The sequence below is a fragment of the Bactrocera oleae genome, chromosome 3 (genome assembly GCF_042242935.1).
Source record: "Bactrocera oleae isolate idBacOlea1 chromosome 3, idBacOlea1, whole genome shotgun sequence".
In the NCBI taxonomy this organism is placed as follows: domain Eukaryota; kingdom Metazoa; phylum Arthropoda; class Insecta; order Diptera; family Tephritidae; genus Bactrocera; species Bactrocera oleae.
The window spans coordinates 87,854,958-87,874,369 of record NC_091537.1 but is presented as its reverse complement, the minus strand read 5'-3'; the positions used below and the strand labels follow the sequence as shown (position 1 = coordinate 87,874,369).

The window sequence follows — 19,412 nt, the reverse complement described above, 5'->3', positions numbered from 1 at the left end:
AAATACCGTTCTTTTAGAGTCAGTTCTATAACATTTGAGAAAATATTCCCTTCTTATACGCCTAGAACACTCTTAAAAAACAACAAGTATTTAGATTCCTGATCTACTGTAACAATCAATCAACTAAGTATTATCCTCAAACTGTGTCGAAAACTAAGAAATAATCAGATTGCCGGCCCGCAAAAACTAATACTTTAATCAAAGATGCCTTGTGAGATAGTACAGATAGACTACTAGGTTGATTCTGGCTGTATTTTAAATACCGACCTCTAAGAGTCACATGCAACGACATGTGTGGTTCGCATACCGATTCGTCTTATGAGATATTATCAATGAGATTTAGTTTTGAAAACCGAAGAGGAGAAATATCGTTTTTAGACAGGTTTCCCTTTGAATGTTGCCAAAAAGTAGTTCAAAACTGCATAGGAAATAAAAATTCTGGAAATCTCAGTCTAAACCTATCGTACACAAGAAATGAAAATAACAAAACGCTGACACTGAAAACATCTTTTTTAACTGAAAATGTTCGTGAAACGCTTCAGTATACACCTTTTCTAATAAAATCTATGGAGACCTTGGGAGCTAACGGTTTAACCAGTGAATAGTGGATAGCTATAGATAATATGGCCTAACATCTTGTCTCCGATTTCTTACAGACTACCACAGGAATAGGAAGCATTTAAATAAGGCTGGAGGAAAAAAGAAGTGCGAAGAACCTCATGGACAAATTTCCATCTGAAAAAAGCTGATGAATCGAAACAAAATCGATCCATTTCTGAAGCGGATGGTTATTGGTGTTGATTATTGGATTACTTGTGATAACGTCGAGCGGTAACGGTCGTAACCCAACGGCAGTGAACCGGCGCAAACGATACACAGTAAAAAAATATTTCAACGGTTGAGAGTTTATATGAAGAATTAAATTATGTTGATTTCGGAAAATATTTTTTTTTTTTTTTTTTTTTTTTTGTAAATGCAATAATTTATGCCACAAAGTGATGCCCACAGCGTTTTGATAAATTAAAGCGCTTCAAATAAATAAATTTTCTACAAAAGGATATTCCTTTCACTTTGCCTATCAAAATAATAACGGTTACGTTTGTTCATTTCCTGCTAATTTACGAATAATTGTGGCAAATTAGCAAACAAAATAAATAATGAAATGCGTTAAATACAAAATGACACCAACAGTGTTTCAAACTTCTTTGTTGTCTTTGCCATTCTTTTGTTATTCCACTCCACTTCCACACACAATTTTAAATTAATTTTATTATTGTTTCCGCTTTGTTACTTACCATCTTTATTCATTGCCGATTGAAAGCATTTCGCCAGACGGCAGGCACGACACTGATTGCGATGAGTTTTGTCGACGGGGCAGCGACCCTTTAGATCACCAGTTGCTTTGCAGGTGTAAATGCGATTTCGATGAATGCTGCGCTTAAAGAAGCCCGAACAACCTGCGAAGTTAAAAATTGAGACTTGAAGTTTATGATGAAGGCTTAAGCTTATGTTAGAGGGCGTTACTCTGACAAAAGCGCATAAGAATACACTTGGGCAACTGCAAACGCCTGTCCAATGGAAAAAGTAATCGGTAGTTTACTTAAGGACATATTTGTCACAGTGCGTTATAAAACAGTTTGTAGTGCAGGTTATAACCTGTAGTACATGTAGAGACTGTTTTTAAGTTCTTAGGGAAAAATTGTGAGACCGTGTGCTTGACAGAATCTAATATGGACTGAAATTTCGAAGCTCGAAAAAATTAAAAACAGAAATTGGGAAAACTTGAAATTGACATTGCATAAAGCCAATGCAGTGATTTAAAAATAGGCTTTGAACGCTCTTTCATTGTTCGTTGACATTTCAAACATTCTAGTCGAGGTGGAAGACAATGTCAGACTAAATAACCGTGACTCTTCCTAAATGAAAATTAGTTAAACAACTGAGCAAGTGAATCAAAAGCAAAATAAAATATAAATTTAGAAAAATTTTCTTCTTCTAATTTTAAAGTGCATATCATGCCAAAATACATAAGTTCGTGATGCCATGGACAGAGGAATGGGAAAGAAGGACTCTGTCATTCTTGGTATATAATGATGAATATTTCATCAGTTATTAATATGATGCTACAAGTTAAAATCCGGCCAAACATGTCCGCCTAAGTATGCAGCCTTTGCACATATGGGCGCACATAGAATAGGAATGGAATAGCAGCCGAAATCGCTCCGACTTGGAAATATAAAATTTATAATGTCCAACCTTCACCTCGTGCTTTGAATATAGAACTCGATGTAAATTAGTTAGACCATTAGAACGTTAATTAGAAAGAAGCATTTATACATTGCGGGTATTCACATTAGAACTTTTTCTCCAACCATTAGAGGAAAACTATATCCTAATTACGTTATATTGTGCGCTACAAAGAACTGCTGAAAAGCTTTACTCACCATCACAACTGTAGATGCCATAATGTTTGCCCGAACTTCGATCGCCACACACTTTACAAGGTATGTCCAGCAGGCGATCACCTAAAAGTAAACAAAGAAACCGTTAAAAATAATACATAAAACACGTACGAAAATAGAAAAAGCAAGCAAGTAAGTATGATAGGCTTGATAAATAAACGTTTTAGACTAGGCTTAAACGGCATTAGCAACGCCAAAACTAGCAGACAGAAGTTTACTTAAAACAAAGGGGAGTTTCAGCAACAAAACATATGTATGTATATAGCGTTGGTCGCTGGGTGACTGAAGGGTGTTAAAACGCATAACAATAATCTATTGTGCTTTGTAGGACACACAAGCACACACACACGAGCTCTGTAGTACCAGTAGCAGCGGCCGACTTAAGTTAAATAAACAAATGCTCAACGACTTTTTTGTAGTTGTTGATTTAGAATTTTTCGACATGACTCTTCGACCGAGGCAGTCACATATATGTATGTATATATATGTATGGTGAAATGAGGTGCAAAAAAAGGTTTACTTTGCATTTGTCGCACCTCGGCTTGCCACGAAAGATTGAATGCTAGGTGAACCCTTTTTCGCACTTAATTTTTTGCAACTCATTTGCGCACACACATACACACGTACCATACACACGCTTTACCTACGCACTCGTCTGTGTACCGCAATTTTACAGTTAATCTCAGTCAACGGACAAGGCACGTAGCGCCACACTTTATATTTAATAGAGAAATTCTTCGACAAACAAACGGCACTTGTCAAAACACTAACAAAAACTTTGGTTATGCAATAGTACAACAACAGCAATAAAAACAAAGTGTTGGGAAAGGAAGTTACTGAAGGAATATGGAAAAAGTTTGACATAAAATTTCAGGGTGGTGTTACAAGTAGATGTGAGTGTTAAGTGTCGCACATAAGTGTATGTACATATGTTTGTATGTATGTACAATATATTGTCATGTAATGAATTCCGGTGTAATGATTACAAAGTCCAACGCCCAGACATTTGACATATTGCCATTGTTTATGCATTTTTTTCCATCTCATACGATATTTATATACACCAACACATATATATACATATTCACACATACATATGTATGTGCCTTTACAACACTCTACCGTCCCTTTGTTGTTTCTCGCTTGACGCGTGCCGCCACTTTTCACACCCTTTATCCACCAGTTTGCATGCAATTGCAGCGCCGCCGGCTTCCTTGAGGGTTGTGCGCTGCCAAGGATGCTCGTTTATTGACTCTTTTTTGTTGTAATTGCTTGTTGCATTTCATTTTTCGCATTGTATTGCATGTGTGTATGTGTTGTTGTTGTTTCCTGCTGCATGCGTCAATTATTATTTTAATATTTTAAAGTTTATTTTAAAATATGTTTTTGTTATTCTTTTGAGATTTTCATGCCGCATTGAGTATTCTAGTCAACTTCGCGTGATTGTGTGCGTGTGTTGTTGTGATTTTTCATTTTTTTTTGGTAAATTGCATTATTGGTCTATTCTATGGGTATTATGAAATTAACATATTCTCAGGCAATATGTGAAAAAGCCAGTTCAGTTTAAATGTGATTGTTTATTTTATTTAGAGCGTTCTGAGAATAAAAGAATTCTCACAGATTGTAAATTTAACCATTATAAAGTAAATTTAGAAATGTACATCGCTTGGTTCACATTTCTTTTACAAAGGCTTTCTTAAATGTTAGTTTAGCTCTAAGTGGTTAATATAGATAACTCTACCAGTTTCTATGACTACAGCATCCAAGTGAATGGTCGGTCTTCAGTAGGATGGATGTCTGAAAACACAGCTGAGCTTATAGGTTGGGACAAAAATTCCCTCACTCTATGTTCTTTTTGAACCACCCTGTGCCACTTATGAAGTATATCAAATCAAAAAGTTGCGTAACTTTCGCAACATCGCCAAGAAATCCTCCACGGATAGTTGCGATTATTTTCCTATACAAAGCTTTACGTTCGCACAAAAGGTGTTCTATATCTCTTCTTCTTCTACTGCTTGGCAGCGTCTACAATAATCATTCTATGGTATATCCAGTTTGCTGACATTTTATGCCTTTTGAATTTTAATAATCGGCATTTGTGACCTATATTCCATTTATGTCACGTTTGTCTGCTTGTTGAACACAGCAGGGATGTCAGGGATTGTCTCCACCGTAACTTAGCTATATATATAATATGTTTGACGTTTAAATATCTACAAGTAGCCAGAGGCATATATATTACCTATTTATCGAACTCGGGTGGCCACTGTGTCCTGGATCCCATTGCATGTTTATAGTGAAATAGGATGTTAGATTCACTGAAAGATCAAGGCATTATTTCACTATCTTTCATGAAACCCTAAGAGACTTTAATTATTTCAAAGCCGCTTGGCCATCCGTATGTATATGGTAAATATATTTTTTGTTGTGTTGCGTCAGAACCAGATGGCCTTTTTTAAATTGCAGTGATCTTCGCTCAGAAGACACTACAGTGGGTTGGTAGTTGGAAAGCGTTTTTGGTATCTAATTTTGCTGAAAAGACACCACCTCCCTTCGAGTACTTAAAATCAACTGAAGAGAAATCGATAGAGTGCAATATATGGAAACAAGAATTATTAAACCTCTTCATGATGGTTTGGATCTGTACGGAAAAGTTGAGGAAAAAGTCCCCTGCTTTTAAATATTCTAACTTAGGAGGTGATTCTTCAACTCAACCACGTATTTATAATAAGTGTCATAAGTGTTCACAAATCGCAGTTTTTCATAGCTAATCATCAATCAGCTTCTTCTATGGCTACTGTGTTTTAAAAGTTTAAGAATTCCTCCTGTTTTAAGACTGTCTTGAAGCCCGGCCCATCATCTGTTAGTGTTTTCAAACAAAGCTTGTAGAGCTTTCAGCTTTATAAGTGCTTTATTGAAGTCTCTAAGCAATTATATAGAAATGTAGGAGACCATATGAGACTACCCATGAACTAGCCCTTTGAAATGAAGGTATACTTCTCCTACATTTCTATATAATTTCTTAAAGACTTAAAGTCCTTTTATGCACAAAATCTGTGATTTCTTACAGGGCAACAAAATATCGGTGAGCATTTGTGGTTTGAAACTTTTTAAAAAGTAGGTGAGGCCCTGCCCTCTTCATCTGATTCTTACTCTTGTTAAAATTGAACTATAAATTTTTAAGCCCCCACATACCGAATATGTAGACCTCAGTCTAACTTTATAATGAGAATATCGCTTAGTCTGTGGGATATATGAAATTCAGAGAGCATCTTTACTTAATAATAATGGACACTTGTGTCAAAAATATGTTAAATCGAGTAAATAGTTGGCTTAGCCCACATGTACCTAGTATAAAAATTTGCGACTTCCGGTTGACTTTATACCGTATATTTTCGTTAATATGTGAGTTATCTTTCTGAAATTCAAAGAGCGTCTTATATACATACTTGTATATATATTGCTCAGTATATGCTACATCTTAATAAAACTCAATGAGCATCTTTTTCTGTTAAGATAAAATTCGTGGCGCAAAAAGTGGATAAAATCGGGTCAATACTACCCCAGGCCACTATATATCTATCTAATATAGTGATTTTGGACTTACCAGTTAACTTTAAAATTATTTAGTTCAATACTCGTATGTACGATATTCTACTGTAATTATAACCACTAACTGAATATGAATAAACTCGGTCCAAACCGCAACCCATAATATTACGATCACTTGAGTTAATTAGGTTGATTCTAATGTAAATCTTTCGGGCACGAAGATATATGTATGTTATTTGATATTCCGTCCAAGAATCAATGTTCAATTCACTTGTTCAACTCCTGAAAATATGCTTCCGTTCTTGATCTTTAAAACTTGCGACAGTATGTTATAAAATATTTGGTCCGAGCTTATATCTTTCTTACTGGTTTGCTTATACCTTTATTTATTGGCGGGCATAGTCAACATTTTGAATTTATTTTACTACACATTATCTACTCAATACGGAAATTGTTCTATTATGCCGAGCCAAAACACTAAAAGTTAGTTAATAGGTGTGTGACTTTGCTAAATTTGCCTAAATGTAAGCGACGTTTTACTGTTTTCCAAAACAGCAAAATTTTTTTTTTTGATTTTATATTTTACAGTAATACGTGTGCCTTATAGTCAGTTAATTGTCAGGACTAATTAAATAATTGAATGTGCATTTATTCACAGAGGACGGCTATTTGATCTTAACCTATGTTAGTGTTTTCAACATTAGCTCACAGAACTTTCAAATCTATGTTGTACAAGCTTTGGTTGTCCCTTTTCTTATATGCCTACTATCAAAAAAGCTATTTGATAAGTAATATACCTACTTGGCCTCGTAAATGACAGTTCTTGATGCTTGGTGATTTTTGGACGGTTGTGAATTAAAAACCAGTGCAATGTGGAATTTTAAATTAAATTTTTTGATATTTTTATTTATCAGCGGCCAAAGTCGATTTTTTTTAATATTATTTTTATGAGAAACCCGCTTAAATGCGTTAGACATCCGATTTTATGTATAAGTTTGAAATAGTTTCTATTGCCAAAACAAAAAAAATTAATTAGTAGGTGTGTGACTTTGCTAAATCTGCCTAAATGTAGGCAATGTTTTACTTCTTTCAGTTAGATTGAGGGTGACATTGAATAATTAGGTGATAGAAAGTCAGTATACCAGAACAGCAACAGTTCTTTTCGAATCGAACATACTACAACAAGTATACCCTATAGCCTATGGATTGTTAGGACTAATTAACGACTTAAACAGGATAAGAGAAAGGGTTCAGTATTAATATTTTGAATTTGAAACTACACATATATTATCTATTTTGGTCGACACTTTAGGAAAGCATACCGGAAGTTATATTAATTTGAAAAACATCAATTTGTTAACCAAAAAGTTATTTTACACTGTTATTAATATTTTGCGCGTATTTCTTTATATTTAAAGCACAAACAAAGAACCGTCGGCAATTTCAAGCCGTAATTTTATTCATAGCTAGATCGTTGTTTAGTTACCTGTGCCCATTTTCCGTTGATGGAAATACTTAAACCCCAACGTATCCAGCGTGCTGAGATTGTGTGCAAAAATTCTGACGAATTAAAGTTTGCAACAAATTTAACAGTCAATAACGGTAGTTACACCCTTTTCGTAATTACGCACAGTTAATTGCAAGTGAATTTTAAAATATTTTCTCGCATGACATTTTTCATTTTTTAGTTGCACTGAAATAAATTTATTTAAATTTTTTATAGATTTTTGTTTGTTAAACACCGTATATTCCTCCCAATGAAAAAATACTTTCACAATATTTTACCGTAAAATGTGTTTAAAATTATATGCCGTCGCGTGACGCGCGCGTTTGACGTTGTGAACGTTTCGAATTGCGAGTTGCAATAGACTTCCAGTTGCCGCCAATTATAAAAGTGAAGCTTCAAGCATCCTTTTCGCAGTCAATTTGACTCTGACTGGCTGGCTGCAGAGCCGACTGCAGTGGTAGCGACGACGATGGCGGCGAGCTGGTGGACAGTATAGGCTGGTCGACTTTGCGCAACACAAAGTGTGGTGGCAAGAGCCAACTAATAGAGAGCAAAGCGTTTCGGGGGTGGCATATAAAAGCCAAACTAGCCAAACCTTCCTGCTACTGAACTCACAAGTGCCACCATTTGCCTTTCATGCCACCACGCTGACTTTTGATGCTGCTACCATTGCAGCTGCTGCGACTGCCAACAACCAATGCTGGTCGAAACCACCAGTCACACACACAGATACAAGCTAATGCAGCATCAGCAGCGGCAGCAAGGATATCAAGAAGTTGCGCGGCTTGCTGCTTGCCTTTCGACCTTTATTCTCCGCTTATTGCTTTGCTTCTTGAATTTATGTGGTAACTGAGGCGACGGTAGGTTAGTAAGTGCAAAAAAAAAGAATTCGTTAAACTGCGAAAAGCTATAATATTTTGTGCCAGTTCATCCCTGCGTCGCGCTGTGGCATGCAACACTCACATACGCGCCTCTTGCTGGTGGCTGCTCACGTCAGCCTCGCTTGTCCAACCGGAAAACGCCCTTTTTACTCTAAAGGCCAGCGCTGATGCGCTTACAATGTATGAAAGAGACTTCCTGCAGCCGCACAGTGGGCCATGTCATATCTTTACTGCACTAATACATGTATAAACTTACTCTAATACACTTATGTTATATACAAATGAGTATATACATATATTCCCCACCATCTTTGGTTGACTGCTTAGCTGCATGGCTTCTAACTCATCCAATCCGCCGCCGTCTCAGCTCTGCAGCCGGTTCGCCTTAATATCAGTCTTGTGGCTTTCGTGGATTCACCACAAAATGTCAAGTAGGATAAAAGCTGTTACAGAACACATACTTACGTACATACATTCAGACCGCCACTGTAAGAGTGAAATTGCTCTTGAAAAAAAATAATGTGTTTCACTGTGGGCTTTACATATTCTCGTTGCCTCTCTCAGAAAGCTCTGAAAAGTCGACCTATGACTCTCTTTTGCACATTCATCTGTTAACATTCGTTTCATAACAAATAACTATCTCACTTTCAGTTCCAATGTATGTATGATTTTACTTCGGAATGTCCCGTATCTTTTACTTTTAACCCAAAAAAAATTGCTTAAAATATTTGATTAGAAATTGTTGCCTATATTTAGGCACATTTTAGCAATGTCTCACACTTAATTAAAGAAAATTAAGCTAATTTACTGAAAATATATACTCGTGGTTCACCAAAAAAAAAGAGTACCTATATATATGTCAATTCCTGGATTACAACATTTATATAGATTTACCGAAGAAGGCTCAAAACAAGACAGCGCCAATTAAAAGTTCATAACAAACGCATTAGCCAATAAATAACACGATCTCATTTTACTGAAGCAAAATAGATGATCTAACCACATACAAAATCCTACATAAGCCTCATATAAAATACAATGACAGATTATTCCTAGTATATGCTATGAAAAAATTCGATACTCAATTTCATGATATTTTAACACACCTGAAAATATATTATTAATTTTGTTATGCAAAGAAGATATTGGTACTGATTTTCGGGGCCAGTTTCCAATCAAAACATAAACTCTGGTTAAAAAGATCTTACAAATTCCACAGAACTTCTAATCGTTCATCGAACCTCAGCTTAAGAGGTTATATCCACTTGTATGTCAGAAAAAATGCGTTTTTTGTGAATTGATCCTTGAATTTAATGTACTTTCATAATCGGCGATACATTTTGAAAACTTTTGGTTTTTCTTGACACCGTAGTTGCTCTCCCGGAGAACCTCCGAAAAAAAATTATCTGGTGGTGAAGCAGATTTTTTACCTTCAAATAATTTCCTATCCAAAAGCTAAAAAAAGTTATTATTACTATAGATAAATACACGTAATGTTCGTTAGATTTTTAAAAACATCGTGGCTTCGCGCGATTTTTGCGAAAAATTTACATTTCAGGGTGGCTTAAAATCCAAATTAATATCAAAACTCTTATTTCTTTGCTCATTATCTGAAAAATATATGATCTGAAGGTTCAGTGCAAATTTCGAGTCGATCAGTCTAACCGTTTCGGAGAGTTTTTCCTCACCTACTCCAAAACAGCGTTTCGAAAAAAAGGCATTTAAAGTTTTGGGAGCCAATTGCACTAAATTAAAGAATTCGTATGAATACGCGCATATCTCCAAAACTATTTGCCAGATCAGCTTAAAATTTTCGAAAAAATATTCTCAAGTATATGTATATTCAATTCGAAAATCGATTTTTTGAAATTCACAAGTGGATATAAACCTTAACGAACCCATCACGAGCATACATGATATAAAAAATATATTTTGTTGTCGAATGAGCTAAATTGAAATATCAGGTTGACTTTTTCATTAATTATTCAAGCCGCACTAATAATTTCAAATTAGGTTAACAAGATTTGCTGAGACTGAAAATCTTCCTACACTAACGTACTAGAATTTTTTTATTTAACTTAATCTCTCGGCTTGCTCCACTGTAACCTTGCGAAACATTCTCTCGCAGCGCAAGTAGGAAGAGTACTACTCACTTATACTCGTACCTATACACCCGTTCACACAAACTTCCAGCGCTTGGTATGTGGCATGTTGATAGGGGTTGATTTACTGACTCGTAACTAAATTGAAATGACTTTTGTGATATTTTGGTGTATTGGTTTGCCCGATACCTAACAACCACATAGACAAAAGTTGTACCAGTTTAAAATTAACTACAGACGGTTGGTTGTGTCCTTCAGCTTGGGGAGGAGTCTTGAAGCGCAAACTTTGTATGAGTATTATATAATATATATGAGAATATATAAGCACAAGGCTTTATACTAATACCGATACACTTATTATCGTGCTGATCCTTATTTACTTCGGAAATTATATTAACATTGATTAGCTGACGTCTAAGCGCGCCTGTTGGGCAGTATACGAGTATAATTTGAAGTGTGATGCTAATGTGTCGATTATATATAAATATGATGAATTTATTTTGCTTTTTTTCACCTTATAGGGTCGTGATTTGTTGAGTATAGAGAAGTACACCTCCATTAATTCTCAGTGACCCCATTAAATTTTAGGTTAGGATAACCATTTAAACGGCAGTATAGATATATGTTTCTGAAGGTATGAAACACGTGATTGAAAATTGTTCAAACAAGTCTAAATTTTTAGGTTCTTCTATACTTAATAACCCAAGATATTTTAAATTAATTAATGAAAATTTGCAAATTATTCTTAACATCGTCTCTGATATCAATTGGACCAAATAAACTAAACGGGTTCTTTTCTTTGATTTCTAAAATTAAGAAGGAAACTACGAAGTTTTGTGGAGAGATACTCTTTAAAAACAATCCCTATTTTGATTATATTATAATGGCTTCAGACGTTCCACTGAACTTCAATGATCACTCGGAGTGGCTAATGCAATACCCTAAAGCTTTAACTTAAGATATTAAGTTTTCAGTAGTTTATTTTCATTCAAGTCAATTGCTCGAATAATTGACTCGTTCACCAAATTATAAGGACTAGCGGTACTTAAAATGCATCATGTTAACGACGCTTCAAAGGTTTTAGCATCAATTTCCGATCATGAGCTTGCACAAAAGGATATCTGGGGAGCTTTCCATCGCCTTAAAGAACAAATTGTTGAGTCGAAGTCGGGCACGAAACCCCTTTCCACTTATAAAGCTCAGCTACTGTAGCTGTAAAGCTTCTAGAATGTTGTTCAATATTATAAAGAGCAAATCTCTCTATATATTATACCTTAACAGAGTTAATTTAAGAAAAACCGACTCCCTGAGATATAGATCTAGATATTTTCTGATTATACCATATGATCAAATTTGACCCGGATGAAACCGGACTGACAAAAAAACTGAGATGACTTTCAGTGGCTACAGCGAATTTTGTTTTTTTCGGTTTTGGCTCATTTTTGCAGCGCTATTCGCTCGATTATTGGAAAGTTTTGACATCATATTAATGAACACACGTCTTGTCACAAATAATGTTGTGTTTAGTTAATCCTTAGCTACGTTGTCAAACATCTCTTTTGTGACTTCTGCTCGACGTCGTTTTTGCAAAAGATCAAAAGATTGAGGTCTTTTCGGCTAGCATTGACACGCTTCATAATCACAACATTAACTCTGATGCCAACACGCGGTTTTTCAAGCGCTTTTTCTTTAACTTTTTCGATATTTTCGTCATTAGCAGAGGTAGATGGACTACTCGCATGAGGCAAGTTTTCGTTGACTTCTCGTTCTTCACTGTATGCTTTGAGCCACTCAAAACTGCTGTTGTGACAAAGTATACTTCCCAAAACACTTCTGCAATATTTTCAACGATTCTGTAGTCGTGATTCGATTGGAAACACAAAATTCCAAACCAACCGGTTGTTGAATTTTTTTCCATAGCAAAAATCGTCAGAGAAACTGTTCGCGTCATCAACAAACAGCTGTCAAACACACACTAATGGACATATGGAGGTAAAACTTCACACGAACATACAAAAGGTTGTACCAATCTAGGAAAAAATAATTTTAAGAATTGGGTTTGCGCGCGCAGTTAATTATTTAGTTATATGTATCTAGAATAATGAGTTAAATTTTTAGCAAAAACGGTTAAATAGTTTCTAGGCACATTCAAAGTTTTGACAACAAATAATACTTACGCCACTTTATACACACTACGGCGCGCTTTCTTTTTCTGGCTATAAGTTCGAAAATACTGAAAATTTCGGTCTGAAAGTTTTTTCTATTAAAAAATGTAACAAACAAAAATAAATGATTTTTTGAACCGATCACACCGGACTACAACCTACAATGAACTAATCCGAGTCAAATTTGATCAGATGGTAGGTAAGTTTTTTTTTTCAAATTTTGCCTACTGGGATTGAAATTTTTCAATATTCTTTGTAAATGGTTAAGATCGCAGCGGGCAGTGGTAACAAATGTACTAATTTGATGTCAAAAATTTTGTAAATTGTGGAGCTGAAAATTTTTAGGACAGTATCTGTGTGGGTTTTTTGTGAGTACGTTATATGATGAGATACTGGTATTAAAAGAGCACACATCTAGAAGTAAGTATGTACTTTTGTATATACATACATATGTATGTATATACACTAAATGTAACATATATATTTGTAGATTCCCAATTCTATGTATATGCGGCTTCCGTGCCAAACTATTAAATAAGCATCTAATTATATATAGTATAGCACAGATATGCATATATACATATACATATATATATGTATATAAATTTGTATACATACATACTATGTAGCTACACAGATCATATACTTCAACTACAACAATAACTGGCTAACACCCATTCAGTAATCAAGTGCCGCGCCACAAGCAGTAGGAGCAACGGTGTCCATGTAAGTGGCTACATGACGGCGTAATACAATCCTGCGGTTATATTAACCAGTCAGAGTGCAAAGTCACACATGGCCGCCAAGGCAGCAGCCAGGCGCAGCAACAAAGCAACGCACACACACACGCGCACATATCTACTTGTAGGTGTGTAAGGGCACATTGTGTGCCAGGATAATAACAGTAAAGCAACAATGCCAACATGCCAGCATAAGCTCGCTCACATACAAACGCACTCACACGCAAACACACAAACACACAAAATTACATATGCAACCACACTTAAGCACGTGTGTGTGTGTGTTAGCGCGCACTTGAAGGCACACACCAAATTACTGATACAACAGAAAGCCAATACCTCATGCCATTTGAACGCACAGCTATAGCGTTAGCTTTGCTATTGTTTTTGCTTTTGTTTTCTCTGCATTATACTCGCTGCGCGTCGATGTTGCCTCTTCGTGCTGCTCTTGATATGGCGACTTCTGTGGGTGTTGATTTCATGTGTCCTCGTGACTTTATCATGGTATGCGCTGCGTTGTTGTTGTTGCGGCTGCTGCTGCTGTTGCTCCTATTTGTGGTGCGCCTGTATGTGGTAGTTACTCGCCTCAGCTACTCATCCCTCGACTTTGTCGCATTTGCGTTGTCAAAAAGTCGTTTTTTTTCTACATAGTGCTGGATTTTAATGTCAGACCAGCCACCCTTCTGTGTGTCAAGCAGCGGCAAATACACAGCTATACAAACACACGCACACACATGCGCGCTGGCAGTATCGCATATGGCGCTCTCACACTCTCACGCAAATGCTCTGCCAGCTAAGCTCCGCCTCTTTTCTGTCGATTGGCCTGCTGGCTTGAAGAGCGTCACCATTTTTCGACCAGTTTTTGCCCGCGCAGACGCTGATTATTGGTCGAATTCGACGCGGTAAAAGCTTTGAGAGTGAACTGTGTTATATTTGTCGACTCTCGCTTAAAAAGCTGTAACCTTTATGTTTATTTTTATATTTGTTTATAACGAGAGTTGTTTTGTATTATCAGCTGTGCCATCGATTATTGTATTTACGGTCACGTGTTATTGCTATTGATTAGTTCTGCGAGTATTTATCATATTTACACCTTTACTTATATAGGTGATATATGTATGTTAGTTTGCTTTGGTAGTACTGTTACACTTAAATATATATAATTTTTTTTTTTTTGGAATTTTTGGTACAACCTTTTTTATGTTTATGTGTGAAGTTTGATCTCCATCTCTCATGAATCGACTCAACAAATCCTAAACAATGTTTTTGCAAAAACTGTACTTTAAGAGCTTATAATTCATTCTTGTATTACGAGCTAAGCCTTACAGAACTCGGAAGAGCAGAGAAAGATAGTTTAATTAAGAAAGTCAAGCAAGAATGAGCTAAAGTTATGATTGTTTATACATAGGCATGACGGCGGTGTAGTAACATTATACTTTAGACCGCGGTCAAGGTTTCCAACCTGACCTCGCTCGCTTAACTGGTAAGTCCATCAGCTTCTGGAAAGTTGGCCCAGCAACAATTAAGGTAGCCCGTTGCATTTCAATGCATAATAATATACAAAGAGGCAATAAAAGCAGATAAGCGTGCACGTTCAGCGCTCATCGGCAACTTTGTCTAAGTAAAGTTAAGCTGCATCCTGTGGTGTCCAAAGTAAAAGACTACTACTTTTAGAGGAAACGAGCTCAATATTATGGAAGAAGTCATTAGAATGCTTTTACCCTGAGATCTTACAGACGTGTTCAGAGGAACATCCATTGGCACGCTCTACTCTCAGTGCATTGAAATAGCAGTATTTAAAATTATAGTTTATAGTTTTTAACATTTCTGATCAGAATCCTGATCAGCTTGTTTGTTATCGTAGCGCTTCAAAATCTTGGCTTTCCACCGACGGTCTGACTTCCGCTTTCCCCCCATGAACTTAGCAGAGGTTTCTCTACTAGTGCTGGCGGTTCCCCACAAAGCAATAAGCAATGTCAACTTGCGTGAATTTATCTTGTCCAAAAAAAAGCTTTCCATACAAGAAGTTAATTTTGATCGATCAGTTTATATGATAGCTATATCCTATAGTGGTCCGATAACGGTGGACATGGCTAAATCGACTCAGCTCATTATGCTAATCATTTATGTATACACTTTATAGGGTCTCCGATGTTTTCTTCTGGATTTTACAAATTTCGTGGCAAACTTAATATTATATATCCTATTTAGGGTATAAAAAATTTTACATACTCAGAACTTTTTGAAATACGACCGCCATTTGTGTTATTTACAGCAACTTAAAAGATTAATATCGGTCTAAAAATGGAATTAAATCGCAAAAATTTTAGCGCGATTATTTCTTACAATTTTCGACGTGGCAACAATGTATCGATGAACTTAATTAAATTTTTGACGAAGAAGCTCCATAAAAGACTAGTGTTTATCGATGGTATGGTTAATACAATCGGCGTCGTAGATCACTCCAAAACGAATTTCAAGAAGGTCGTCTAAAATCAGTTGTTGTTCGGGAAACTATTGATGCTCTGCGCAAACTGTAAGATCTTCAAGTGACCTATCGTTAGCTTGAGACAACTATAGGCATTAGTGGGACCAGCATATATTTAATATTGCATAAACATTTGACTGTAAAAAAATTTTCTTCACGTTGGATTCCACACAATTTGTGAATCGCTCAAAAATAGGGCCATGGCGATTGAGCGAAAGAAATGTTAAAAAAAAGTACGGTAGTGGTGCCTCGACACACTTTTCTTTTTATTTCCATACGTACGTAAAAGGTAGACCAAGCGGGCAACGTTTTTCGACACCTGATGAGGCGATTGTTGCGTTCAGAGTGCAACCTACGTAAGTGCTTTAGTATATAATTAATTTGGAAACCAACAATTATTAAAAACTACAATATTATAAAATATAAACTCTTAACTATTTAAAAACATTATTTTATATCTAATTATTAATTCATACTTAGTTTTTTTTTTTTTCTCAAAGGGAGACAGAATTGTTGACCGATACCCGCAGGTGACTACGCATTTCACACATATTGGACCATAAAAGGGAAACCAATTGCGGAATTCAATGTCTTTTTAGTTAGAATTCATATTTGGTGAATAGATTATATAATATATAGATATAGACTTCATTTAAAAATACATAATATACAATTCAATGTAAGGCCATAAGGCTTTTTGGAACAAAATTCTAATTACAAATTGTCAAGGGAACATTGAGCAATCAGAAGATAGGTTAGGTAAATAGTCCACGTGAGGTCACGAATAATCACACTTGGTCAGCTGGACACGACCGTCTGTTGTGATGACTAGAACTCAAATGATAGATATTCTTTAAAAATAACTTCGCATATCGACAAAGTGCCATGAGCCTGACACAAATTTGACAGAGGCATTGAGACAGTCAATATATACATATTAGGTTGGGTAAAAGAAACGATTTTTTTTTTCGCTTGATACTCTGAAAAATAGGGAGTAGCAGTAAATTTGCTACAAACCTATGAATTTTGTTGTTTAAAATGTTTTTTTTTTCATTGAGTTATAAATTTCATAAAAAAAAAAATTTATTAAAATAATCCAACTTCAACCATTAATGTTCTAACGGTATTTAAACGGTTAGGTTTACGAAAGTATCGTTTGAGAACATTTTGTAGAGCATTCAATTTCCTACAAAATCTATGAAACGAGATATTTTTTCGAGTAGTTGGAAGCGAGATATGAATTTTTCCATTTGATAGGAAGAAAAACATAGAAAACTGTAAGGTGAAGAATCTTCCCGTTACAATTAAAAACGCATACTTGGAGAGATATCAACTAATTTTTCAGAGTACGAAGCGAAAAAATGGTTTTTTGACCCACCCTAATACATATATTACCAACGTACTAGTGTAAAATCAGAAGTATAGCACGGCACTGATTGCTGTGACACTATAATATTGAAGTCCATTAGTCCCCAGTTTCATGTTTAGAGTACGACACAATTTTTGTCGATTCATCTAATATGCTTCGTCGCAAATGAACGTAGTGGACATTAAAGAGCTTTAAAAGGCACTTCGACAGTTCATTAACTTTTCCTGAAATTAAATTCATCTTCTTTGCCTTTGATAGTATTCATCTTGGTCCTAGAGGCTTTCTGACCGTTCAGCATTCAACGCAGTGAAATTATTAAGGGTTGCAAGTCGTCTGATATTGGCAACTATGTAATCGAGAGCAAAAACTACGAAATCTGTAAAAATATCGAGTTATAAAACAAAATCCCTACGGTAACGTAGAAGCATGAATTAACAGAAAACCGTTTTCTTAGAAAGTACAAGGTATACCGCCCAAGCCTTATCTTTATCAGATGTTCTTCTAAAGTTAAACTAAAAACATTTACAATTTACACCTTTCTACTGCAGTTGGATTCAAATGCTAACAGTTCCTTCAACTAATATCTCCAATAAAAAAAAAAAAAAAACTGAGACGATTACAAGTTCACCATCAGTGAGCCACCCCGAATTATACCAACACGCAAAAATCCGCTAGGAAAAAACTGTAAAAAATTTCTTACGCATTTTCCACCCGAAAATTCAAACATTTTGCTACAACACTACAAAAATAAAAATATATAGATATGTATGTTGTATGTACCTCGCGACAATCCGCACTTCCAACGTTGGTTATTGACGTTCTTCATAAATGTGCTACATTGCAGATTACTAGCACTTTTTAAGCATTTTTTTGAGTATTTGTTTAGGCGCTGGTATTACAATCCTTTTAATGTGATTTCATATTTCTTTCACGCATTTTTTATTAACATTTTCACTTAAAACCAAATGTAATGAAATGATGTCCCGTTGGTGAATGTGTTGGGTGTGAAAGAGGCAAATACAAATGAAGCTGAAAGATGGAGTTAAAAAATGCATGATGAAAAATGAGGAAAATGAAATAAACTAAAATATAGAAAAATGTTAATTTCAGTTACAACGAAGCTATAATACCCTTAACAAGTGAATTTAGAAATAAATTTATAAATAAATTTCGTGTAGATATATTGTCAAACAAAAAAGTTTTTCATACAAGAACTTGATGTTGAGCGATACGTTTGTATGGCAGCTATATTCTATAGTGATCCGATCTTAATAATATATTTGAATATTATAGCCTTGAAAAATAATCCACATCAAATATAGTCAAGATATTCTGTCAAACAAAAAAGTTTTTTTTACAAGAACTTGATTTTGAGCGATAAGTTTGTATGGCAGTTATGTATGTTATATGCTATAGTGGTCTGAAATCGACGATTCTGAAAAACGAGAAAAGCACTTTGCAAAATTTCGGATCAAAATAAAATCTCAAACACTGTTCAGGTTATAAAATAAAAATTAATTCAAAAGAAAAGCGTTTAATGAAGCTGAGTGAGACTATTTGTGTCTGTATGTGTGTGGGTGCATTTTTTATGATTTATGAAAAATATGAATTTTTCGGGTAAACTCTTACTAATGCCCTAAAGTAGAAATGCATTAGCGAAACATTGACTATGGACATGTGGCACACAAGACGAGCGTGCTGGAAGAAGATTCTGAAAATAAAGAGAAAAACCAAAAAAAAAAAAACCAAAAAGGTGAAGAAGCAGAGAGAAAAACACAGTTATTAAAGTAAAACCCAAACATTTATTCTGCCTAGTTATCACTGTGCTTTTCAGCTAAAATGTTTATGCATAGAGTGTTGCACTAATCCTTTTGCCTTGCAACGCTAAACGACAAGCACACAGTCAAGCATGTATGACGAGTGGGTGGGTAAGCGCTGACCGTTGAGCGGGACGCATTAAAAACAAAAGCTCTGCGAATGATTGTAGGAAATGCTGGAAAAATGAATAAGTGAGAAATGTGCTGGAGAAAAAAATTTTGCTTAAAAAAAAAAACACAAAAAACACAAAAAAAAACGAAAATTATGCATAAAGTACTATGAGATATTATGAGAATGATCAAAGGTAGGCGGGGAGCAGCTAGTCACC

General features: G+C 35.4%; 1 protein-coding gene across 1 annotated transcript in view; it reads right to left on the bottom strand.

The window, feature by feature from the left end:
- dsf (nuclear receptor dissatisfaction) overlaps nucleotides 1–18,213 on the bottom strand; it is a 54,240-nt gene extending 36,027 nt beyond the window's left edge. The window contains exons 1-3 of the mRNA XM_014230766.3: nucleotides 18,047–18,213; nucleotides 2,445–2,525; nucleotides 1,296–1,457 (exon numbers count right to left, since the gene is read on the bottom strand). Of these exons, the coding sequence (XP_014086241.3) occupies nucleotides 1,296–1,457; nucleotides 2,445–2,525; nucleotides 18,047–18,092 (289 nt within the window). The 5' untranslated portion in view covers nucleotides 18,093–18,213. The remainder of the gene's footprint in view (nucleotides 1–1,295; nucleotides 1,458–2,444; nucleotides 2,526–18,046) is intronic.
- Between the last annotated feature and the right edge of the window lie 1,199 nt (nucleotides 18,214–19,412).